The 26,272-nt window shown below is 34.4% G+C and overlaps 1 protein-coding gene across 8 annotated transcripts in view; it reads right to left on the bottom strand.

Moving 5' to 3' along the window:
* MON2 (MON2 homolog, regulator of endosome-to-Golgi trafficking) overlaps positions 1 to 26,272 on the bottom strand; it is a 106,342-nt gene that overhangs the window by 44,512 nt on the left and 35,558 nt on the right. For all 8 annotated transcript variants that reach the window (XM_032874640.1, XM_032874642.1, XM_032874645.1 and 5 more), the window contains 13 exons: positions 25,659 to 25,784; positions 23,975 to 24,169; positions 17,463 to 17,587; positions 16,935 to 17,071; positions 15,436 to 15,589; positions 9,489 to 9,721; positions 7,691 to 7,772; positions 6,368 to 6,552; positions 5,072 to 5,184; positions 3,886 to 3,990; positions 3,201 to 3,281; positions 3,049 to 3,122; positions 2,873 to 2,963 (listed from right to left, as the gene is read on the bottom strand). In XM_032874640.1, coding sequence (XP_032730531.1) covers positions 2,873 to 2,963; positions 3,049 to 3,122; positions 3,201 to 3,281; positions 3,886 to 3,990; positions 5,072 to 5,184; positions 6,368 to 6,552; positions 7,691 to 7,772; positions 9,489 to 9,721; positions 15,436 to 15,589; positions 16,935 to 17,071; positions 17,463 to 17,587; positions 23,975 to 24,169; positions 25,659 to 25,784 — 1,701 coding nt within the window. The remainder of the gene's footprint in view (positions 1 to 2,872; positions 2,964 to 3,048; positions 3,123 to 3,200; positions 3,282 to 3,885; positions 3,991 to 5,071; positions 5,185 to 6,367; positions 6,553 to 7,690; positions 7,773 to 9,488; positions 9,722 to 15,435; positions 15,590 to 16,934; positions 17,072 to 17,462; positions 17,588 to 23,974; positions 24,170 to 25,658; positions 25,785 to 26,272) is intronic.

Here is a 26,272-nt window from a genome sequence, read left to right as displayed (position 1 = left end):
CTCATTCTAACCAGGATATATATAAGAATACTGTGTCATTTAAAAGAATATACAGACATCCACACCTCATAACAAAGATTCTTATTCAGGAAGCCTCGGATGTAGTCCTGGTGTTTGTATTTTTAAAAACTCAACAGCAGACTTTTTTTTTTAAAGATTTTTTTTATTTATTTGAGTGAGCAAGAGAGAGAGAGAGAGAAAGAAAGCACACAACCAGAGGCAGAGGGAGAGGGAGAAGCAGACTCTCCTGCTGAGCAGGGAGCCTAATGCAGGGCTTGATCCCAGGACCCCAGGATTATAACCTGAGCCAAAGGCAGATGCTTAATCAAAAAAACTCTATAGGACACAAAAGTTAAAGCCACTAGTGGTTAAGAATAAAGCTCTAGAATGATACAGATGTGGGTTCAAATCCAAGCTCTAACATTTGCCAAATAGGTGATCCCAGATAAATTAGTTAAGCTCTCTATTTTCATATTTCATCTGTGAAAAAGAGGATAATACCACCAAACCTCACTGAGTTGTTTTAAATGATTAAATAAGTAAGTGCCTGACATACAGTAAACTACGAACAGCAGCTGCTTTTTTATTTTTGTCATTGTTATACTGAGTTTGGTAATATGTCTGCACAGGTATCATCAACCCATTTGAAAACTTTACCATAAGCTACTTTCTCAACACATTGGCACAAATTCCTGAAATGAGGACCAAAAATGAAAAGGCTGGTCACTCTAAAGCCATGATAAAGGACATTGATATATAAATCTTTAATCCCTAGAATATTTAACTCAGAAGAGCTAACAATGAAAAAGTATTTTTAACAATGAAAAAAATTATACAAGTTTCTTATTTCAACATCTGCATATTTTACAATAACTTTTTACAAAAAAGCACAAGTGAATAATATACTGTTTCATGCTTCCATTTAAAAATTTTTTATACTTGAATTATTTTTATAAACTTTTATTTCTGTTCCTCATTTACCACTTCACTTTACAAAATCAAATCATATAATAGAGAAATAAGAACACATTCTCAGGAATATAATACCCATTCCAGTGCATCCATGCTTTCAACAACTGTTCCCTCTAAGCCTCCCTGAAATATCACATCTACTCCTACCACTCTCTTTAAATTATATTTTTCCAGGTTAATTATAAACTAATAATAATCAAATTTCCTATTTCTTCTCAATCCTCATTCTTCTTGATTTCTTGTAACATTTTTCTCTTTTGATTTCCACAAAATTGCCCTTTTCTAAATTTTGCCATTCCTTCAATACCCAACTCCAATCACAAATTCATTCATCTTGATTAATCTTAGTTCTTTTAGTCAAAATATGCAGTAAAAACATCTTCCATAACAGGACACTAAAGATTCAGAAAATAAGTCTCACACCACATAAGATCTATAACTTTAACTCTTATACCATTTCAACTACCACTTAACCATGAGTCAAGTAGTTTACATGCTATTTGAAAGTAAAAATCTTTTATTTCCTTTGTATTTCCTAGAAGAGTATCATGTACATAGAGTAAACATACTGTGGTTACTGAGTGAATATGTAAATTCTCAAGACATTACCATAGAAACTTGTTCAGATTTCCTTAAGGTACTCTATTAAAAATATATTTGTGTGTTAAGAGTTAATCTTAAAGATACAGGATTATTAGATATCAAGAAACTAATTACTTCGCTATATTTTGTATTGCTCTTGCCTTAATTTAGAGTCAACTATAATGCACATTTTCAAACACCTACATGCTTATGTAATTCTCTAGCTATGTGCTATAGTATACAAAACTTCTCCCTAATAAAACCTTAGTGTGGTTAATCTTTACCTCAGTCTTACAGATGAAAAGCCACAGTAATAGAATTATAATTTAGGTCTAGGCAGACAATATAATTTTGGATCTTACAGGTATATGTTAAACAAGTTATAAAATTGCATTCTCTGCTTTTTAATCATGTTCTGGGTATCTTCATTTATTTGTAAATGGTCACACTATACTTATTTTAAAACACAGAAAGCATTTTATTTTAAATAATTTCTTTTTTTTTAAAGATTTTATTTATTTATTTGACAGAGAGAGATCACAAGTAGGCAGAGAGGCAGTCAGAGAGAGAGGAGGAAGCAGACTCCCTGCTGAGCAGAGAACCCGATGCGGGGCTCGATCCCAGGACCCTGAGATCATGACCTGAGCCGAAGGCAGAGGCCTAACCCACTGAGCCACTCAGGCGCCCCTTAAATAATTTCTAAAATATAAATTAATCCATATATTCCTGTGCTTTCTAAGTACAACAGAAAATTATATTTTGAGTACAGAAAGAAATGTTCTTGAATGTCAATATTCAAAAGTACTGTTCTATTCATTCAGTTAATGAGTAAAGCAAAAAATTAATTTTCAAGGTAGGGAGAATCATTACCTTTAGAAAGAAATGATTAGCTCCTTATTTTCCATCCCAACGAAGGCAAGAGAAACTGAGACATATATATATTGCTTGATTTAAATCTTGTATTGCCCCAATCATAAATTATAATTACAAATATTATTATGACATTTTATGGAACTCATTTATAAATGTGATACTGCCTTTATTCTTTATCAAAATGTTTCTTAAAATACTCACTACCCAAGAGAAACAGAAACAGTTTAAAATTATTAATATATATTAGACAAATCACAAACCAGATAGTCCTCTTCACTCCCCCTTCAACAAATAACCACCATAAATGGTAAAAACTCAAGAGAATTGAGAGAGCCTGCAAGATAAGCATTAGTCCCATTACTAAAATACTAAGATCATAATGAGTGTACTCCTTATTTAACTCAATAATGTACCATATTTAAAACAGAAAGATAGAATATCACACCTTATTATTTCCATAGGCCATATCCATTGCTTCTAGGGATAAGGAGCAAAGTGCATTTATTAAATGATGCAATGATACGTCATCAAGATACCTATAATGAAAATGAAGAAATAAAACATTCTGATCTAAAATATACACTAATAATATTTCTATCAATTTTAAAAACTGATTCTTACTGTGAGCTTTCAAACAATCTTGAAAGTATATTGGAAATCACTGGTAAATCTGTCATCACTGCTGTTGTTAGAACCTAAGAGAAGAATACAATTAAATGTAACATATGAACATTTCAGGAAGCACAAATTGAGTAAAACCAACTAGAGCTTACTGTACTGGGTCCTTCTACAGCTCTCCCAGGTTTCAAGGCACCACCACTACTAGGCTTTAATCCCAGAATCCACACAAGATGCTGTAAAATTAAAGGTAAAAAAAAATAAAGAAATTTATAAAAATTATAAAAATTCTAGTAACTAAAATTTTTAAAAAATTAGTAGTAACTTCAAATAATTAAAATTAGTAAGTTTCCAATAACTAAATTTGTTTTTAAATATTTTATTTATTTATTTATTTGACAAAGACAGACAGAGAGAGAGCACAAGCAGGGGGAGTGGCAGAGAGAGGGAGAGGGAGAGGGAGCAGCAGACTCCCCGTTGAGCAAGGAGCCCAATCCAGGACTCAATCCCAGGACTCTGAGATCATGACCTGAACTGAAGGCAGCTGCTTAACTGACTGAGTCACCCAGGCACCCCCAATAACTAAATTTAAGTTAATAATTACTATTCATACAAAATACTTCTGACACCAAGCATAGGATATAGAACTTAGGCCATTGAGAGAAGAATTCCATTACTTTGTACAATAGAAGCCACGTCTTTATTCCTTTCTAACTTTTTCTTCTTCAAACTTACTGCCTAGTCTTTAGGCCTGCTCAAAGCACCAGTAGGCATTGCTTAATTTGTTAGCACTCAGCTATAAAAACAACACTGACCTCTGACCCAGAGCCTACAACATACCTGTAGAGTTGCCAAGACAAGTTGCCATGATGTTCCAAGAACAGCTCCATGGCAGTGTGCCAAGTTAAGTAAAGTCCTCATACACTGGATATTTTTGGAAGTGAGCTATATATATTTTTTAAAAGATATATTTGTAAATACTGTTGTACATTCTTGTAAAGCAGCATTATCATATTCAAATATTTTTTGAAATAAAAAAACAAAAATATTAAGAAAATAGGTTTGGATGGTTTTGTAAAGAACAAATTAATTTGCTTAAAAGTTGTGTTATCATATATATATATATATATATGTATTAGAATGTCTCATAAGAGATTCCAGATGGAGGTCAAGTAAGGAGTTTTAATAAATACTATAAAAGCTTACAGATTTTACTTTAAAACAGAAGTGTTTAAAGAGGTATAGATAAACAGGAATCATGTCATACTGGTCTACTTTATTATTCTGAAAATCAACCTGTAAACAAATATTAAGAAAGACTGCATAAAGTACAGTTTGACATTGGCCTGGATTAACATTGGCTGAGTTCATGTCACGGAACTACCATAACCTTAGTTAAATTAACCTCTCTACCTATCATTTCATTTCTTTAGAAAGAAAAGAGCTGAGGGTATTAAATCAGATAAAACAAAATTCAATAAATATCAGCTGCCATCATCATCATTATCATCATCATGGAGAATATATTTCTTTTAATTTGGTCCTTACTATGGTCTTCACTGGAAAATATTGTGTTTTAAGAGTACCACAAGAAGAAACGGCAGATCATGGTTTACACTTTCCTTTTTTCCTGATTCCTTTGAATTAACATTTTGTAGAACTCAAATGCCCCAGAGTTGTTCTATATTAGAAGGAAACCATGTCAACTACTTTTATCCTAATTACATTATTTCAGAATATACCTGTAAGATATATATTATAGTCATGATCCTTGGCTGGAGCTAATTTTCTGTGATAGTTACTATTAAAAAGATGATTGAAATGAATTACTTTTTAGGAGAAAAAAAAGTTGTGTTATCACAATTGCTTATGATAATGTCAACTGCTAATGTCTTCTGAAGGTATCAATCATCCAGGTAAATAAAAGTAAGTAACTATAATGATAAAATTAGGCAAACATAAAAAGAAATGTACAAAAGGTGTGCTGGAGAGTTAGTTGGTAACCAAGATAAGAAAAATACTTTACCATTACTGTTCCTTGAGGCTGGATGGCCAGAGGTTGACCCACTGCCACAACTTGTTGGTGAGATTCACTTGATGGACTTATCATCATAACACTTTGACCCTGAATGGAATATGCTAGAACACAAAGGAAAGCTTAAATAATTAAGATAAACTTCTCACACAACATTCAAGGTAATGTTATATCTTACTTTGTTTTGGTTTTTTTTTTATAGATTTTTAAAAAATTTATTTGACAGAGAGAGAGAGAGACAGCGAGAGAGGGAACACAAGCAAGGGGAGAGGGAGAAGGAGGCTTCCAGCTGAGCAGGGAGCCTGATGTGGGACTCTATCCCAGGACCCTGGGATCACGATCTGAGCCGAAGGCAGATGCTTAACAACTGAGCCACCCAGGCATCCCATTTCATTGTTTTATTCATTTGAGAGAGAGAGAGTGCACAACAGTTGCGGGTGGAGGGAGGCAGGTAGAGAGAGAGAGAAAAACAGACTCCCCACTGAACAGGAAGCCCAACACAGGGCTCAATCCCAGGACCCCGAGATCACAACCCGAGTCAAAGGCAGACATTAACCATCTGAGCCACCCAGGTGCTCCAGTAATGATATATTTTAAAACATTAATTTTATTAAACTAAGTGCAACTATGACACTTATGTAGTTATCTATATGCAAACCTTTTAAAAACTCAGGTGTTACAAAAACCAAGATAAGTTAAACAAATTTTAAGTAATTTTCTATATAACTTTTTAAAATTGTAAAACTTTGGCAGACTTCTTCACAAGCAAAACAGAATTAGGACATATTAAGTATTTTAAAATGTATTCACAGTAATCTTTTCTAATTAAAGTTATAGGCCAATTTTCAAGTTTTCAAACTGAAAACTAAATATCATATTGAAACATATTTACTTTACATGTAACAAACCTGTGTGTTTTCAAAGTATTCAACAAGAAAAAAACTGAATGTTAATCCAGTGGTTGCAAGCATTACTGTTCTACTAGTTCCGTTAAAAAAAATAAAAATAAAAACCACCATTTCAGCAGTATGATATAGTTTACAAAAGACTTCCAGATTTATTTTCTTCTAACTTCACAATTATTGTTTAAAATTGGTATTATTCTCCCTGCACCCCCATTGTTTTGAAGAGATGGAAATAACTGAAGCTCCACATCATTAACTTCTCACCAAGGTCAGAGTCAGTGAATGAAACAGCAGAGGCTTGAACTCAGAATTTCTATAATATTTTCTCTATACCATGTCACTCCACTAGATGGAAAAAACTGTGAATAAGCTAAAGTCTTACATTTGTTGGAAAGTGTGGCTGCAGTGGTGGTATTCAGTACTGTAAGAGCATAATGGGGAGGCAGGGAGCCTTTGCATATTGCAGTTATAAAGGCATCTCTTGAAGTTACAAGGCCCAATCTTCCACAAAGAGCAGCCATAGTCAATTCAGCTTTTAAAATATTCTCAGTGGCAGCTTCATCTGTGCTGAAAAGATAAAGTATTTTATTTAACATGATTAATTTATGTTTAATTATACTGCAAACATGACATGGAATTAGGTATTCAGTAAGTTGTAAGAAAATCTATACAAAAGTATTATGAAAATCAATTTACTTAAGAAGGAATTTTAACTAATCAACATAATGCCTGAAAATCTGAACTGGGTAAAAGCAGTATATAATACATATATCATTATTGAAGAAAATGGTCACACACTCAAAAGATTTAACCTAAAACATCAAGCATTTTTTTAAAGATTTTTATTTATTTATTATTTGAGAGAGAGAAAGATGAGCAGTGGTGAGGGGCAGAGGGAGAAGCAGACACCCTGCTGAGCAGGAAGCCTAATGCAGGGCTCGATCCCAAGACCTGGAGATCATGACCCGAGCCAAGGGCAGATGTTTAACTGACTGAGCCACCCAGCTTCCCCAAAATATCAAGCATTTTAAAATCAGCAAATCCTGTCATTATGGAAAAAAAAAAATCAAGGTAACCAATAATTATCATTACTGTAAAAGTTGTAGAAAGGCTTGAAGTGACAAAGGTACTCTGTAATTTTAGGACTGTATTTTCCATTAAAACATCATGACAACTATTCTGGGGGGGAGCAGGTCAAGAATACGATGAAGGAGAGGGAGGTGGCCAAAAAAGAATAATGTTCTATCTCTCTGATATGAGGAATTTGAGAGGCAGGGCAGGGGGCCGTGGGGGACAGGGAGGGGAAAAATGAAACAAGATGGGACCGTGGAGGGAGAAAAACCGTACAAGACTCTTAATCTCAGGAAACAAACTGAGGGTTGCTGAGGCGGGATGGAGGGGAAGTTATAGGGTAGCCGGGTTATGCATATTGGGGAGGGTATGTGTCATGGTGAGTGCTGTGAATTGTGTAAGGCTGGTGATTCACAGACCTGTACCCCTGAAGCAAATAATACATTATATGTTGATTAAAAAAAAAAAAAAAGAAGAATGTTCAATATATATAAAGCTATAAAAAAGATAAGAAAAATTAATATTAAAAAACTAATATTAAGAAATAATTTTAGGACCAATTTAAGTATCTATTTTAATGTTTATTTCTTATTAACTGCCACACGCAATAAAAAAAATTATAAAGACTTGATACCTGGCATCGAGGAGGAGTGAGAGAGCAGCAAGTAAACCACACCAGCAGGCATTTACCATTTCTTCCCAAACAGCTCTACTAACTTAAAGGACAAAAACATACAACACTTCATGATCATTACAGACAGCAGAGTATTTGACAGTATACCATTCTAAAACCACCCTAGTCATTTGGCAATACATTACATATTCTATCAACTTGATTATTAAATACTAAAGCTCTAATAGTTAAAATACATTTGAAAAAGTGAACACTTAAAAACCACACCAATTTCAGAACTCAAGAAGTCTTTAAACTAAGTTGCTTTAAAATATCAGTGGTAGTTGATATCAACATCAATATCAATCGTCAACAGTCAATATCAACACACAAGTTAACTGGTATCTGTGCGTGTGTGTAATACAGTTCCTATTCCCTTCCCCTTCACTGGGCCAACTTTCCAGCCTCTGTGACCAGCTCGAAGAGAGGCAGTGCTAACAAGCTATTCAGCCAGGAGACTGATTTCTGTACACTGGGCATCGAGCAAATGAGTAAATCCACTGAATAAACGGGGACCAAGTGTCTCACTTCTGGAAAAGGTAACTGAAAACATGGAAAGGTAAAAAAAATAAGCCTTGCGGTATCACACCAGAACTGGAAGAAACCTCACTTAGACATTTTTAGACAAACATTTTTTAAAAAACATAAAGAGATGTGTGTTTATGTGTGTGTATCTCCTTTTCAAGTAATAAGAAGCACACTAGTGCCCATGTGATCATTTCTAAATACTAAACTAAAAATAGCAAGGGCTCCTTAGAAAAATAACGGATTCCTGGGCTTGGCAAGAAAGATCCAAGATGAGCTTAGAACGGTGTATTGTGTCAGATAGTGAGATAGTGCTCAGAAAATGATAAAAGGACACAGTGGCCAGTTTGAAAGGGGTCCCACTGGCCATTATCAGGAACAATCTGAGTGTTAAACCAAATAATGATAATCACATCACATTGTAAGCTTTCCAATAAAATAGAAATCCAAGAATCCATACTAATATAAATGAGTAAATTTAAAAAACTAAATAAATGGGTGAGAAGGGAAAGCTCTCTTTTACAGAAGCCTCAAAATATTTCTCCACAAAAAGTTCATAATTAATCTTACACCGAAGAAATCAGCCAGACATCATGTTAACCAAGTGATAAAAGTTAACATTACCAATAATGAGACATACTGATAACTGTATGCTGTTGCTGTGTTTATAGACTAGGTTTAACATAGCAATATTTCTGTGGCAGCCCTAGCAAAAATGAGTAAGTTGAATCTAATTATAAGGGAAAAAAAGACAAACCTAAACTGACTAGGCTGTACTCTTCAAAAATGTTAAGATCATATAAGACAAAAAAAATCTAACGAAGTTTCCAGATTAAAGATAGTATAGCAACATGGAACTAAATTCAACATGTGATCCCAGAACACCAAAGACATCACTGGGGCAACTGGCAAAATTTGAATGAGGTCTGGGATAAGATAATACTGGGCTGATGCTAAATTTATGATGGGACTATACTGTAGTTTTATTAGGAAACTGTCCTTACTTTTAAGAAAACACAAAAATATTAAGGATATCATGTCTGCAACTTATTCTCAAATAGTTCAGCAGAAAAGTATAGTGACGTACATAAACAGAATGATAACACAAATAGGATAGTGTTAACAACTGGGAAATCAGGGTGAAGGGATGTTTGGGAACTTGAGTATTTCTGCAACTTTTCTGTAAATTCAAATTATTTCAAAATAAAAATTAAAAATACAGGTATCAGTATACCTTTTTCTTTATCCATCTGGTCTGATGTTGACTGTAATTCTTGCTGTTCTGATGATTGTGTTGGTGAAGAAGCTGCTTCAGTAGTAGTCTGACATTCTGTTTCAACCTCTCCTAACTCTCCTTCAATCATACTAGTAATTCCACGTACAAGGTCAAGCAAACAATGGAATGCCACAGACATAGCATAACCTTCTGGTATTGTTGGGGGCTCAACTTTATCCAACATCTCCAGGCTGAAATTAAGAAAAAATCAGAACACTAATTAAAAGCCATGATGATGAAAATATATATACAAGTGTTTGTAGTTCATAGAAAGTAAGAGCAACAGAAGAGAAAACATGAATAGAATTAATGAGTGTTACATTTGGAGGGATCCTTTCTCAGTATTCTAAGAAAGTGATTAGAATAATTAAGGCCTGACCACTACCATAACTAATTATTTTATCAATTTACTTTTTGTCCCTCTCCCTCAATGTGCCAGTATTTTAATTAAAGAAATTTAATTAGAGAAATTAAGTCTTACATATAAAATAGAGTAAGATTAAATGGATTATAAAACTTCTCAAACTCTAACTCAGGTGCTTTCAAAATAAGGTACTACAAAATCAAATCAATCCTATAAACAGGAAGATATTTTCACACTGAGAAAGTATTACTATGAGATATCCAGCTTAGCTATCATCTCAGACACAATCTGCCAACAGGGTAAGAATAATACTCAGAGCATCAATATGTCAGTCAAAAAAAATTTTTTTAAGATTTTATTTATTTATTTGACAGAGAGAGAGATATCACAAGTAGGCAGAGGCAGGCAGAGAGAGGAGGAAGCAGGCTCCCTGTTGAGCAGAGAGCCCGATGAGGGGCTCGATCCCAGGACCCTGGGATCATGACCTGATCCGAAGGCAGAGGCTTTAACCCACTGAGCCACCCAGGCGCCCCAAGTCAGAATATTTTTAATGATTTTTTATTTTTATTTATTTGACAGAGAGAGACTCAGCGAGAGAGGGAACATAAGCAGGGGGAGTTGAAGAGGGAGAAGCAGACTTCCCGTGGAGCAGGGAGCCTGATGCTTGATCCCAGGACCCCGGGATGGTGACCTGAGTCAAAGGCAGACACTTAACGACTGAGCCATCCAGGTGCCCCCAAAGTCAAATTTTAGAGCAGTTTCTACTCCATAGTCAGAACAAGTTTTCAAAAAGAAAGATAACAAATCTTTTGTCTTAAATCACAGCAAATAAGAAATTATGGTTTTTAAGTGACTCTTAATCTCACAAAACAAACTGAGGGTTGATGGGGGAGGGGGGTTAAGAGAAGGGGGGTGAGGTTATGGACATTGGGGAGGGTATGTGCTATGGTGAGTGCTGTGAAATGTGTAAACCTGGCGATTCACAGACCTGTACCCCTGGGGATAAAAATATATTATATGTTTAAAAAAAATAAAATTTATTAATAAAAGAAAAGAAAAGAAAAAAAAATATGGTTTTAAGTTCCTTAAAATTGAAATCTGTCACAATAATTCAATGGAAAAAGAATTGGTGGTACTGGAGCAACTGAATACTCATATGTAAATGAATGATGGTAGATCTTTACCTGGTACCATATACAAAAAGTAACTCAAAATTAATCAATGACCTAGATATAGAGGCTAAAACTAAAACTCTTAGAAGAAAACACAGTCAAAAATCTTCATGACCTTACATTAGGTAATGATTTGTTAGATAGGATACCAAAAGCACAAGCAACAAAGGAAAAAACAAATAAACTGAATTCATCAATATTAAAAACTATTGTGCTTTAAAAAGGCCACTATTAAGAAAATGAAAGACAATCCACAGAATAGACAATTTTTGCAAATCATGTATCAGATAAGGGGCTAAAGATCCAGAATATATACTAAATAATAAAAAGACAACCCAATTAAAAAAGGAACAATAGAACTGAAAAGACATTTCTCCCAAGATGATATACAAATGGCCAAAAAGTATGTGAATGAGATAGATATTCAATGCCATTGGTATTTAGAGAAATGCAAACTGAAAATATGGTAAGGTAACACTTAATGTCCTCTAGGATGGCTAAAATCAGAAGACTGTAACAATAATCAAAAGACAGTAACAGGGGCGCCTGGGTGGCTCAGTGGGTTAAAGCCTCTGCCTTCGGCTCAGGTCATGATCCTGGGGTCCTGGGATTGAGCCCCGCATCAGGCTCTCTGCTGGGCAGGGAGCCTGCTTCCTCCTCTCTCTCTGCCTGCCTCTCTGCCTACTTGTGATCTCTGTCTGTCAAATAAATAAAATCTTTTAAAAAAAAAAAAAAGACAGTAACAAGTGCTGCTGAGGATGTGGAGAAATCTGAACCCCCATATACTGTTGGTGGGGATATAAAATGATACAGTCAGTTGGGAAAATAGTTTGGCAGTTATTCAAAAAGTTAAACATAGTAATATATGACTCAGTAATTCTACTCCTAGGTATATACATCTATGAGAAATGAAAACATACGTCTAAGCAAAAAGTTGTACACAAATGCTCATAGCAGCGTTATCTCTAAAAAACAAAAAGTGGAAGCAATCCAAATATACCCATCAGTTGATGGATAAACAAAATACAGTACATCCATAAATCTGAATATTATTTAGCCATAAAAAGAAATGAAGTACTGATATATCCTACAATACAGGTGAACCTTCAAAACATGCTGAAAGAAGCCTGAATAAAAGAATATTTATTGTGTGATTACATTTATATGAAATATCCAGAATAGGGAAATCAGCAGAAATGCAAAACAGATTAGTGGTTGCTAGGGGAATGGGAAAGAGAGACTAGGAAATGAGTATGGGTTTCTTTTTGGGATGATGAAAAAGTTCTGGAATTCAAGGTGATTACTGTTACATAGCTTTTTAATACAGTAAAACCATAAAATGTATAATGTAAAGGGCGAATTTTATGGTATGTGGATTACATCTCAAAAACAAAATTGAAATCACTAAAGATTACAATAAGTTAATAAAAGAGATTTCCTAAAAGTTGCTGAATCATAATCAAGACTGGAGGTAGGTAATTTGTAAAGAAATGCAAAAATAAACAATAACAACACCTACAAACAGCTACCATTTGTTGCACAATAACTCTTGGCCTGGGACTCTAGGGGCTTTTTGATGTATGTTGTCTTGTTTAACTTCTCACAAACCCCTAAAAGATACAGATGATGCAACTAAGGACTAAGGTGACACAGTTATCCATCAACAGCTCTTAACCCAAGTCTCACTCTAAAGCCTATCAATTTAACCTCTAGAATGTGAGCACCGAGGATTTTAAAATTTAGGTAATCAGTAAAGATATATTTATATTACTGATCAAGAGATCTAAGCTCATACAAAGAGGTGAAGTTTATGGGTTTAATCATTGCCAAGCAAATGAGCCTTTTAGAGCCACACATTAAGCCTGTGAGTGCTAAGCATTTTTTCAGACAAATCTCTATTCTCAGTGAAGAAATGATCTACTGAGAAAATGCATCTCAAACAAAGAAAATAATCTTAAATATCCCAAACTCTAATCCCCATTCTATGGTAAAGACCTTAAATGCTAGTAAAGAAAAAAAGGTGATTTATACTTATTTTTATAAATACCACAACCTAAAACAAAGCTCATGCTTTCTTATCTCAGTATTTCAGTGCTATTTTATTAGAACTAGTATATAAATTCCAGTTTTAGATAAAATGTAACTCATTTATTTAAATATTTTAAAATTTAAGGTAAAGTTGCAAAACTGTCACCAGCCCAACTCTGAAAGGAGCCATAGTGTAATTAATCAGAAAGAATATGTCAGCAATACTTATGTCAAAACTACTTTTGTCTGTATATGACTTAAGTTTTCAAATGATTATATATGCAAAAAGTCAACAGAAGAACAGAATACACAATCAAGATTTACATGTATGCCTTCAAGGAAAACAGTGAGAGTAACTTTATACTGAATCTCACAACAAATGAATGAATAAAAGATACCAATTCAACAGGGAGGGTTCAAACATACTAATCCATGTGTAAAAGAAAACCCAGTATTTCCTGGCTATTTTTGATTCCAGAGGTGAATAATCTCAGTGTTTATAGCACTAACAAAAACCCCCAAACCATCATTTGTATGTTCCTTTAAAAATTTAGTCCTAACTTTGTCTTCAAGTGAAATAATGTACTGTACTCAAAAGCATAGTATTTAGTAGCTGAACTAGTTAAAATCCAACTCTTAATTGATAAGGATTAAATTATCAATAAACAATTGGTTTCAAACTTCCATCAATAAAAAAGTAATTCGTACAACTTTGCCAAGTATTTATTCCCATTCATTTGTTTTAATTTTTCTTCCTCAAGCATACATCTTCACTCTCTCCCTTTATTATGTATTTGCTCAATCTTCTTTCCGCAGAGATTGTTTCTATCCCCATCTTTACCCTGGTCACTCTCTATCCCTTTAATTTTTTTTTTCTTCAAAGAATTAACCACTACCCAAGGTGATATTATATGTTTATTTGAACCTTTATTGACCATCTCACTCACTAAAACGTAAGCTCAATGAGGATAACTAGTTTTAATGTTGGGGTTTTTTCAATTTATAAAATGAGATAGGGAAATAAATGAGATTACTGTTTCCTTCAGTGCTAGAAATCTGATTTCTTTTAAATCTGATCATCTAGTATACTTGAGTCATTAGCCTTTGTAGCAAGCAAAACTTATATGAGACTAGGTAACTTTAATTTCTTTTAAATGACTAAGAATAACAATGATTTTTAGTTAAGTATTTCAGTCCTCTATGATTCTATACTTTCATAATTTGGTGCAAAATAAAGCTGCACCTACCATGATTATACTATGCAGATTGACACACCATATAAATTTATCATTTAAACTAGTCAGAGAGTGGGAGTTGGGCACATGGGTGAAGAGGAGAAGGAGACACAGGCCTCCAGTTATGGAATGAGTAAGTGATGGGAATAAAAGGCACAGCATAAGGAACATAGTCAATGATATTGTAACAGTGATGTAAGAGGACAGACGGCAGCTGCACTTGTGGTGAACACAACATAATGTATAAACTTGTCAAATTACTATGTTGTACTGTATACCTGAAACTTACGTAATGTGTGTAAATTATACTCAAATTTAAACAAACAAAAAATAACAAACAAACTAGTCAGAGACTCTGCTTCACACTTTAGGTTCTGATTTACTGTCATCAGAATAGTGTTTTAATTACACATGCCAAGCATTCAAAATGTATTACTTGATTGCCTAACAGCAACAGCAGTAGTGTTAAATCTAAGTAGGACTGATTGTTTTATCTCTGGAGCACTGTAGTTCACTCTAACTTAAGAAAATTCAACAATATACTGCCAAATATGTATTTCTTAAACTGAATTGGCTTAATGACAATAAAAATAACACATATGGACTCCATTAAACACCTTACGTTAATTAAACTAAAAGTACTGTGTGTTAAACTCTAAAAACGTAATTAGCTACAGTTAAAATAACTTTTCTCACCTACAGAATCCTGAAAGGTAGATATAACACTACTCTCATTTTATAGGTGAAGAAACAGATTTTTAAAAAGGTTAATTCATTTGCTGCTGGTGACTCAGTCAGCATTAGAAGACCTAAGTCCAAAGTCACATACTTAAATCAAAAAGCCATACAGAAAAGCTAACTAGGTCCTCAGGTTAAAAAAAATACATTTTGTTTCACAATACTGTTAACACTAACACATCAATAAACAGCAAAAAAGAAAACAAACAAAACCCAATCCTATGTAAAACTCTCAACATAAGAGAAAATTAGTTCTAAATTGCATTAGAATTATTAGGTTTAAAATTTTAAATATAATGCAGAAAAATTTTAGGATAAAATAACCTCAGTGGTGTCATTCATCACAAAATAAAGCTACTACTACTTACTACGTGGCTTTTGCACTGCCTTGCACTGTTATAGTCAGAATAGGTATCCAAGTTCCTCTATATTCAAATGCTGGTAGCAAAGTAACACCTCCACCAATCCCCAACATTCCTGAGTTAGCTGGTGCTGAGACAGGGCCACCTGAGTTATTGTTTCCTATTAGACAAGGGAAAGAAAGCAAAGATACCAACTTACTAGTTAATTACAAATCCATAATACACAGACATCTGTTTAATTAAAAAAATTTTGTTCTATTAAGAAAGGATACCACACAAATAAATGAAGTTTATCAATCCTGCTTTGGCTATTAGAAGCTCTATTTCCCCAGAATACCATTTCCTTTTTTTTTTTAATTAATTTATTTTTAAAAAGATTTTATTTATTTGTCAGAGAGAGAGAGATGGAGAGAGAGAGCACGAGTGAGCACAGGCAGAGTGGCAGGCAGAGGGAGAAACAGGCTCCCCGCCGAGCAAGGAGCCCTATGTGGGACTCGATCCCCGGATGCTGGGATCATGACCTGAGCGGAAGGCAGCCGCTTAACCAACTGAGCCACCCAGGCGTCCCCATTTCCTTTTTTATAAGAAAGGTACTAATGAGTAAAACTACTGACAAGCTTTATAATATACTTTTTGTTAGACCATTTCTTATCAGAGATGAAAATAAAGAATTAAGAAACCATTAATCAGACAGTAGAAAGTAGAAGATAAACATAAAGAAGGCAAAAAGAAACAAGAAGCCATATGTTGATTGCCAAACAAGCTTAAACCAAGTTTACCTATTTTTTTTAATTTTTTATTTTTTATAAACATAGAATGTATTTTTATCCCCAGGGGTACAGGTCTGTGAATCGCCAGGTTTACACACTTCACAGCACTCACCATAGCACATACCCCCCCTCACAACCCTCCTCCCCGCAGCAACCCTCAGTTTGTTTTGTGAGATAAGAGTCACTTATGGTTTGTCTCCCTCCCAATAAGTTTACCTATTTAAAAGAGAAATGAACAGACCTCCTAAGGTGGTGAACCAAATTCTTTAAAGAGAGGCACAAAATGAAGATCCTTCTCTCTCTCTCTCTTTTTTTTTATATTTTAGTTATTTGAGAGAGACAGAGAGAGCACAAGTGGGGGAGGAGCAAAGGGAGAGGGAGAAGCAGGCAACCTGGGATCATACCTGAGCTGAAGGCAGACACTTAACTGACTGAGCCACCTAGGTGCCCCAAAATGAAAATTCCTCTAAAATGAAAATAAGCATCTAAACTCTTATTCTTATGTGATTAGAGAACCTGAAAGTATACTAAAGAAGGAAACATATTTTGGAAAGAAGTAAACATAGCTGCCTCAATGAAACTGAATTTTCTTTAAGTATAAACTCTTTACTATCAATACATTTAGGTAATCCAAATTTCTCCAGTCACAAAATTTCCATAAAATATCCTCTGAGAACAGTGAATACAGGAAATCATGGCAGAATATAAAAAAACAAAATATGAATTAGCCTTTACCAGCTTGGTTTGTTGTAGCAGGATTTCCGGTAGGAGGGACAAGAAACAACGACTGTATAAAAGATCCCAGGGCATTCACAATATCACGAAAAACCTTGGTAGAATGCTGTTTCATATCATAGGACTGACAAAATGACCTGTAAAATAATTTTAAATGTTTCTGAGAAAAATACTTGAATATATTAAAAATTTTTAACATTTTTTATAGCAATTAATGTTGATATAATCAGTCTGAATGCTGTACTTAAAACTTCATCAACAAAGGTTCAGACTGAGGTTAGTGTTATAAAAAATAAAAATCATCTTGGCCATATTAACCAATAAATTTGGATTGATGGCAATTACTACCCCTATTTTTTTTGCCCACAGCTCAGTTGTTTTACACACACACACCACTACCACTCCATTTACATATAATACCCAATTTTCTTTGTTTAGACATCACTAATACTTGGGAATAAATACTTAAACTCTTCCTACTAGCAAACATTACCCTATCTATTTAACAAAATACTGCTGAGGTTTTACCTTAAGAGCTGAGGCTGCACACAGAGTCTGTGTATTGATTCTACTGCAACAGCTCGTAACCACTGTGGTTTATCTGCATCCAGAAATTTCACCAGAAGTGACAGAAATATCTCACATTCAGTTACCTAAAAAGATTATTAAATAATAATATCTTTAAACCTAAGATCAGAATTTATAAATTACATTCTTGTTCTTAGTGTTACGGACAAACCAGTAAAATCTTCCAATTTTAAATAAATTAAAATTCTTAATGGGGAGTAGAGAAAAAAGCAGACTACATAGAAAAAAGCTAACAATAAAAATAATCAGTCTCTCTCTACATCTCTGAAAATACACAAGTGATCTGCTCTCATGGTTAACCTTTTAACCTTATTCTTTAGAAAACACTATGCACCATCACACCATTCTCATTCCTGGCAGGTAGTATATATCATATAAACTGCTAATAGGATGTATGCTCTACTCTTCAATAACACCACGTTTTCCCATATGTTCTTTTGCTGCTTAAACAAAGAGGCAATAAGCCTAAGCACGTTTAATATATATTTTCTAGTAGGAAAACAAGGAATCTGTAGCAGTTGACAGGTAAAAAGATACATAAAGTATTTAGAACAAGGCCTGGTACATAGCTTTGCTTTGTAAGTACTAGTTATCATTACCAATATAAACCATCTCCTCTGCAAGTTCTTTGTAAATAAAATGTCTCAAGCACATTTTCACCATTATGTACTAAATGTCTGATAAATGAATAAACAACCAAAAAAAAAGTAACCAGGTTTTTCAACAGTCAATGGATTACTTCTGTTGTACACTAACTGAGGACACAACAGGATATCTAGGAGCTAAGAACCTGACATTGTGATTACTAAGCCAAACTGGACCCTCCTTTTACTGTGGCACCTTCTTGGATGAATTAGCTAGGGGTAACCTGAAATGAGCGAGCATCACATGGGGCAAGAGGATGTTCACCCAAAGTCTTAGCAGCTGGTATTCTCTAATGCCTTTCAGTACTGTTAACTGAATGCTTAAAATCTGGACATGATCATGAAAGCAGGAGGGATAATTAAAAACTTTATCTGTGGACTGCTATGATTGGAGAAATCATAAAACAATGTTAATTTAGCAATGTTCTAATCATAAGACAGCTAAAAAGCACTAGATCAGAAATCAGATAGGCTCAGCTTCTTTATCCACCAACCGAGTGGATGACAAGGTACATAACCTTCTTATAAATAAAGGATAAAATTATCTATATCTTTCGGAGAAATCAAATCAGAAAACTGTAAGAATAAAAACATCCCCTAAACATGATAAAATTCATGTAAATACAGAGCACATTATTTTTTTCTATTAAACAAATGATCCTTTTAGTAAAGAACTGAAGAAGAATCATGTGGTGACTTACTGTACAAGTTGTATCTACTAGAGTTTTAACATTAGTGTATCCTCCAAATGGACACTACCTACTTTAGAGTGAAAATGAAGTATGTATGTGGTAGAACTGAAGCCTCATCAGCTAGATTATGAGGCCAGAAAACAAAGACTCTCAGAAACATCATTATATCACAGCCTAAGAAAATACTGTTAAAAAACTTGCCTTGAAGAGTGTATCATTTTCTCTCCTGTGGTAGACAGATTACAGCACAAATCAAACAATAAATTTATATTGCAGCCACTAAAACCTTGTGATCTGGGTAAAGGAGAGACTCTCTCCTGAGGTCTGGAACTTTGTTCTCCCTTCTTCCCTCCTTGCCAAGTGTGAAAGTCTGATCACAGAACTTGTGTTGAGGTCACTGCACTGTTCTCAAACAAGGACATCAATGGAGGGTGCCTACTGTGAATCTGTTAAGCCTTTTCCCCCAAGAGGCTGAACTCATAGGGAAACAGGTACTAAGATTGGCATCTATGGCCCAAGTCCAATTCCTTGTGGCATGAAGATACTTCATGAACTCCATTATAAGCATGAAGGGTGATAAATGTTTCTGAATTCCTAGTCTTTTGGTAAAGCATAGTAGTCAAGAGACAACTGATGCTTTAATTTAATCAAAGTCATCCTGGTAGCAATTCTAATCACAGCATCACATGGATTTCTAACAGATTATATACATAAGATAACTGCTGGCTTAGGACACAATAAAGAAAGTCTGATAGAATATTTAAAATTGGCATTAGCAGCCTTGAAGAGAAAAGAAATGAGAACTAAGAAAACAGAGAAGTAGTAGTAAAATGCACTGGAATTAGAGTAAGGGTTTTAGGGTCTAAAAGAATTCATTAACATCCCAGCTCTGTGGCTTAGAAGGTATAATCTCAGGCAAATTACATAAATATCCCGAGTCTCATTTTTTTTTAGCTGTAGTAAAGTCTAAATGAACTAATATATGTAAAGCACTTTGTACAGTACCTAAAATAAATGCACTCAAAAACAGAAATTTCATCCAAAACCGAAATTCTGAAGAAGAATAAGGTTATCTATATCTCTCACAAAGTCACCAGATGAACTGCTACATAAGATAACCGGTGGACAGAAACCAAGTTCTTCGTCTGTTGGGATACTATAACAAAAGACCACAGACTGGGTCGCTTAAATAACAGAAATTTATTTGGCACAGTTCTGGAGGCTAGAAGTCTGAGATCAGGGTGCCACCATCACTGGGTTTGCGTGAAAGCTCTCCTCCTAGCTTGCAGACAGCTGCCTTGTCACTGTGTTCTCACATGGCAGAGAGAGCAAGAAAGCTCTCTAGTGTTCCTTCATATAAGGTCACTAGCATCATCATGACGGCTCTACCTGCATAACCTCATCTAACCCTAATTACCTCCCAAAGATTCCATCTCCAAATACTACCATGTTAGGGGTTACGGATTAGGTCTGAGAAATCTACTGACAGTCTTATGAGTGTTCCCTTGCACATGACAAGTCACTTTTCTTTTGCAGCTCTAAAGATTCTCGGTAAGTTTTAGCAGCTTAATTATAATGGGTCTTGGTATAGCTCCCTTTGGATGAATCCTAGTTATAATCCTCTGAGTTTCATGAATTTATATGTTCCTTTCCTCTTCAAAATTGGAAAGTTTTTAGCCATTACTTCAAATAGGCTCTCTGCCTCTTTCTTTCCTCATCTGAGGAAATAATAATGTATTGTTAAGTAATAAGAAAATACATATATATTGGTCTCTGCTCCTGGTTTCTGACACAGAGCTCCTAAAATCCCCATAATTTCCTGAGTGATCAGAGCATCTGACACAGAGCTCCTAAGTCTCTTGGAATTTCCTGGGTGAATAGTATCTTCCACTCTAATGAGGCAATTCTTAATGGATTACAGGAGACAGGCTGGATACCAGAAAAAAACAATCATAATTAGAAGCTTCAGACTTTCAACCCCGCCCTTCATTCTCTGGAGAAGGGAAAATGGTAGAAACTGAGTTAATAATCAATCATGCCTACATGATGAGAACTACCGTAAAAATCCTAAAAGTACAGAGTTTAGGGAGCTTCTAGGTTGAGGAACACATATACATACCAAGAGAGTTGAACACTCCAACTTCATGGGGACAGAAGCTCCTGCTCTTGGGACTTTTCCAGACCCTGCTCTTCATCTGCCTATCAGTAGTAGTATCCTTTAAAATATCCTTTGTACTAAACAGACAGTAGTAAGTAAACTGTTTTCCTAGGAAACCCAAAGAGGAGGCTGTGGGAACTTCCCATATATAGCCAAGTTAGAATTTGTGGGTAAGTGGGCAACATACTACTAACAATTGGCATCTGCAATAGGGGGTAATCTTGTGGGACTGAGTCCTTAACTGTAGGGTCTATGCTAACTGTGGTTAGTATCAGAATTGAATTAAAATGTAGAATATCTGACTGTCAGAGAATTGGCTGATGTGGGAAAAAATCCATTATGTCTCATGGATGAAGTGTTATGAGTGTGAGAGTATAACCCAGTGCGTTTTTGCTAGACATGTGTGTCTTGGTCTGCTGGATGGTATGCCATAAGTCTCTTACAGGCTCTTCATTCTTCTTTTTTTTTTCTCCCCTAATCTGGTAAATGTAAATGACTTATCTTCAAGCTTGTTGATTCTTTTTTCTAGTCTACTGATCTAGTCTACTGCTGATCCCCTCAGTGCATTTTTCAATTCAGTTACTGTATTCTTCTGCTTTAGATTTGTTTTATCCTTCTTTATAGTTTCTATCTCTTTATTGATATTCTCATTTTGTTCATACACCACTTTCTTGATTTAATTTTAGTTGTCTGTATTCTTTTCGTTCACTCAGCAACTTTATGATTATTCTGAATTTTTGTCAGGTAACTCACTGACCTCCATTTCTTTATGGTTAGTTTCTGGAGATTAATTTTGTTCCTTGAATTGGGCCATGTTTCCCTGTTTCTTTCTATGCCTTGTTATTTTGTTGTTGTTGTTGAAATCTGGGCATTTGAAAAAAGCCAAATCTTTTAGTCTTTAGGCAAAGACCTTCACCAATCAGTCAGGGATCCTCTCAAACCTCTTCTGTCCATTTGTTTATTTCCTCTGGGCTTGTGTGTGTGTAACTTCCCAGCTGAAGACATTTCCTTGTTTCTATTCAGGAGCTCCCCCTGGTGTATGTCTGCAGTATTACGCTCTCTGGGCAGCAGCAAGCAGCAGGACTTGCCTTTGTTCTGAGCAGGCCAAGGGTACTGCTACCTTTCCCGTTAGTGCTCCAAGAATCAGGTGAGACAGAAACCAGTTAGCATACCCCAAAAAAGTTAGAATGGAGAATGCACATTTCATCTTTCTGCAATCTAAAGGAGAAACCACAGGTTGGGAGTTTTTTCCTGATCACATCATGCTGTGCTCTGTAAGGAGTGAGATGTGGTATGCAGCTAAGTGCAGTGAGATTTCCTACCCACTCTAATGAACCTCTCTGCTTCGCCTTATACTTGCCTGGGGTGCTATAACCTCTCAACTGTTAAGTTCGCACAGAGGTAATCTATGTACTGTTAACCTGGTGTCTCCGTGGGGGACAGAGGGGCTCAGCTTCATATTTCCAACATTTTGCTGATGTCACTCTGGTTTACATTTTTAAAAAATTTCTTTGTGGATTGAAACAGACCATAAATAAATATAACTCAGAATATGTAACAGGTGACAGGTAAAAGCTCTCCACGTCTGGAAGAAATTAAGCTACCTTTCATTTATTTTCAGCAAGTGCCAGGAGACCTTACAAAACTTCCAAAAGTTAATCTATGTAAAGACACACAAAATTTCCATTTCAATTGTATATAATTAGACAAAAAAGTACTGTTTTTTCAATTAAATATAATTATTGAAAATTATATCAAATACCATAAATGTTGAGAGGGACACTGTAATTTTTTAAAAGTTAATCCTTGCAGAGGAAGATGGAAGCTATGAACTAAAGTAAATTTACAAACTTATGTAACTAAATATTCAGTTATATATTATTAATTTTGGTGGAACAAAAAAAGTCCAAGCCAACAATTATGAGTGTACCAAAAGACTCTTAAACCTCTGGCACCCAACTCTGATAACAACGGTGTCCCCAATAAATAGCAATTCATTTGAAGTGATTTGATTTCCTACAAGTACTTCTACATTAAATACATCAATGTGTACTACAGGTATACTTTGTGTGGCCAGAAATAATTGTTAACTATGCTTATAAAGATGATTTCTAAATACACTGTGCATGAATGGATTTGGAATATGAAAAGAAAATCTATGACATGTTTATCATAAATATGTTTAAAAGCCCTTTATTTTAAAAAGCTCTCCACAGAATTTAGTATAAACTTATCTACTGGTTTGTAAAGTTGATGGTTAGCTCTAATATTTAGCACATCGACTGCTCACAGTGTTAGAAGTATTATAAATTTATATGGTTAACTATTTCATAATTATCAATAACCAATTATTCCTGTTAATTAAAATTAGGATATAAAGTAAAAAAACTGTACAAGGATGAATTTCACATAACATAAAACTAACAAAAAGTATAATACACAATTTCCTCTAAAAAATATTACATTGATACATTATGATAAGGAATATCACAACATATCCTGCATTCATAAATTTATGCAAAATAAATACAATACTGGACTAGAAGTCAAAATAGTTGATTTCTAATCCTAGAGTTCACCAAATTTTTAACTTCTTTGCTTTAATTTGTTAAGATAAATAGTATAAACAAAAGCAGCATAAATTGAAGATACTAAAATTTTAATTATCCTTCAAATGAGATAATTTGCTAATAAGCCGAATTTCCAATCCACAAATTCTATACTGCCCTCAGATAAAAGGCCATGACTCCCCTTGACATACATTAAAAATACTATATAAAACATAAGCAAAAACCTAAGAAAGGATAGATTAAAGCCATAGAATAACTAGGAAAATACCTATAAATACTTTAAAAGAAATTCTGAAGTGAAAAAGCTGAATGCATTATAATAAATCATCATTAAAAAGGGCACTACATGCAATTACACATACAAACACACATGAAAATTAGCACTTACCAAAAGGCTGTAAAATTGCTTAATTAGAACAGATACTACTCTCAGCAAACGCATGCAGATAGGAAAATATGGTTTTTCAACTGGTGCTGGAGAAGATGAAGAGCTGGAACCTTGTCTGAACTTTATATTTGGAGAAAAGAGTTTTATCACAAGAGGACATACCCTTTCTTTGAGAAGGAAACTAAACTCTTGGTGCTATTTGCAAAGATAAAAAAAAAAAGAATTAATTTAGTTTGTACTTAATACTTTTAAAACACAGTCTTACTGGCAAATAAAACTTACTAATAATCAGTATGGATAATTTAGCTTTATTACATGTTTAGTTTATTATTCTACAGTTTACACACAATTATGAAATTAGTGTTGCTATTTCAGAGTGTAAGATCAAAATGGTCATCAATATTTCAAAAAAATCTAATTTAAAAAGGAACATTTAATGATTTGGAATTAATTGGTTTATTATTAGGAACTGTGATTTTGGTAGAACACTAGCAATTCAAAACAAAGAAGAGAAGAAAGAAGACAGATTACACAAATTCAAACAGCTAAAGCATTTAAAATAGGCTGCTGAAAGAAAACCAGATAAATAAAATATGTTCTATAATTCATTAATTTTACTTTGTCAAAATAACTATTCCATTCAGGCATGGAAGATTTTTTTTTTTAAAGATCTTATTTATTTATTTGACAGAGATCACAAGTAGGCAGAGAGGCAGGCGGGGGAGCTGGGGTGTGGGGGGAAAGCAGGCACCCTGCTGAGCAGAGAGCCCAATGCAGGGCTCAATCCCAGGATCCTGGGATCATGACCTGAGCCAAAGGCAGAGGCTTTAACCCACTGAGCCACCCAGGCACCCCCATGCATGGAAGATTTAATAATTAACTTAATATTTTGTTCTACTTAGATTGCTTGAACAGAACACAATAAGCTGATTTAAAAAAAAAAAAAAAACTCAATGACAAGCATAGTCACTATTTTTTTTTAAGTTTTTATCTCTTCAATCTCTACACCCACCATGGAGATCAAACTCACGCCCCCAAGATCAAGAGTCACATGCTCCTCAACTAAGCCAGCCAAGAGCGCTGCATAATTATTTTAAAGTCTGGAACTTCTTTTTTCCATTTGAATTATCCAAAAGCACATAGCTACATATAAACAAGTAAAAATCAGTAACAATTTTTCAGTTTTTTTTTTTTTAAAGATTTTATTTATTTGACACAGAGAGAGAGAGCACAAGGAGGCAGAGAGGCAAGCAGAGGCGGGGAGGGGGCGGGGGGAAGCAGGCTCACTGCCAAACAGAGAGCCCGATGTGGGGCTCAATCCCAGGACCCTGGGATCATGACCTGAGCTGAAGGCAGAGGCTTTAACCCACTGAGCCACCCAGGCGCCCCAATTTTTCAGTTTTTAAATATTATAATAAATAGCTCACATACCAAATTCCCCCATACACCCACAGATTGGGAAATGCCTCACTAGATGGTCTCTAGGAATTCCTTCTAATATTAAAATTTCAAAGTGCTAGGGCATTACAATAATGTAAGACAACACTAAATTATCACGTCTAAAGTCTAACGCTGTAATTCTTTCAATCCTCTCACATGGGAAAAAGAATACATGGTAATGTCTTGGAAAATACCTGTGAAAAAATATGATTTATTTTGTTGCAAGATACTACAAATGGCTTACTTGTAAAAAGACCTGTGGAAAATCATTCAGGACTGACTCAAGTAATTCAAGGCCAAATGTTCGAGTCATTTCTGTCATGCCTACTAGCCAGTAAGGGGCATCAGCATTAACCAACTGACAAAGGTCCTGGGAAAATAAGTAAAAAAATAAATGAAAAATAAATAAAACATTCACATGCTGGAATGAAACATGCTTTTAAAAATTCATAAAATTTTTTAAAGTTATCTCTTCTTATATAGTTGTTTTTACTCCTTAGAAACTAAGCACTGGTAATTCAATTCTGAAAAACTATATACTTGTTTATATAAGTAAACTTTAAAAGAATCATATAACTATTGACAATACATAAGGTACACAGATAAATAGTTAATAGTCTTTTAATGAAAAACCACTTAAAATAACCCTTTAATAAAAATTAGTAAAATGTTCAGGGCAGATAAATCTTATTTTACTTAAAAGATATATTCATTATAAGTAACATGAAAATCAGGTATTTGTATATAAAATTACAGTGTTAGACCAAAGACTTATTAGTTAAGTTTTTATGTTACAGAAATTATTTTCTAGTCATCCCTAATATGCCTCTCTTTCTAGTTCTGGGCTTAATTCATTTT

Source organism: Lontra canadensis, unplaced genomic scaffold, assembly GCF_010015895.1.
Source record: "Lontra canadensis isolate GAN:19392208 unplaced genomic scaffold, GSC_riverotter_1.0 scaffold53, whole genome shotgun sequence".
Classification (NCBI taxonomy): domain Eukaryota; kingdom Metazoa; phylum Chordata; class Mammalia; order Carnivora; family Mustelidae; genus Lontra; species Lontra canadensis.
The sequence above is the reverse complement of the archived record's forward strand: the minus strand, read 5'-3'. Positions and strand labels throughout refer to the sequence as shown.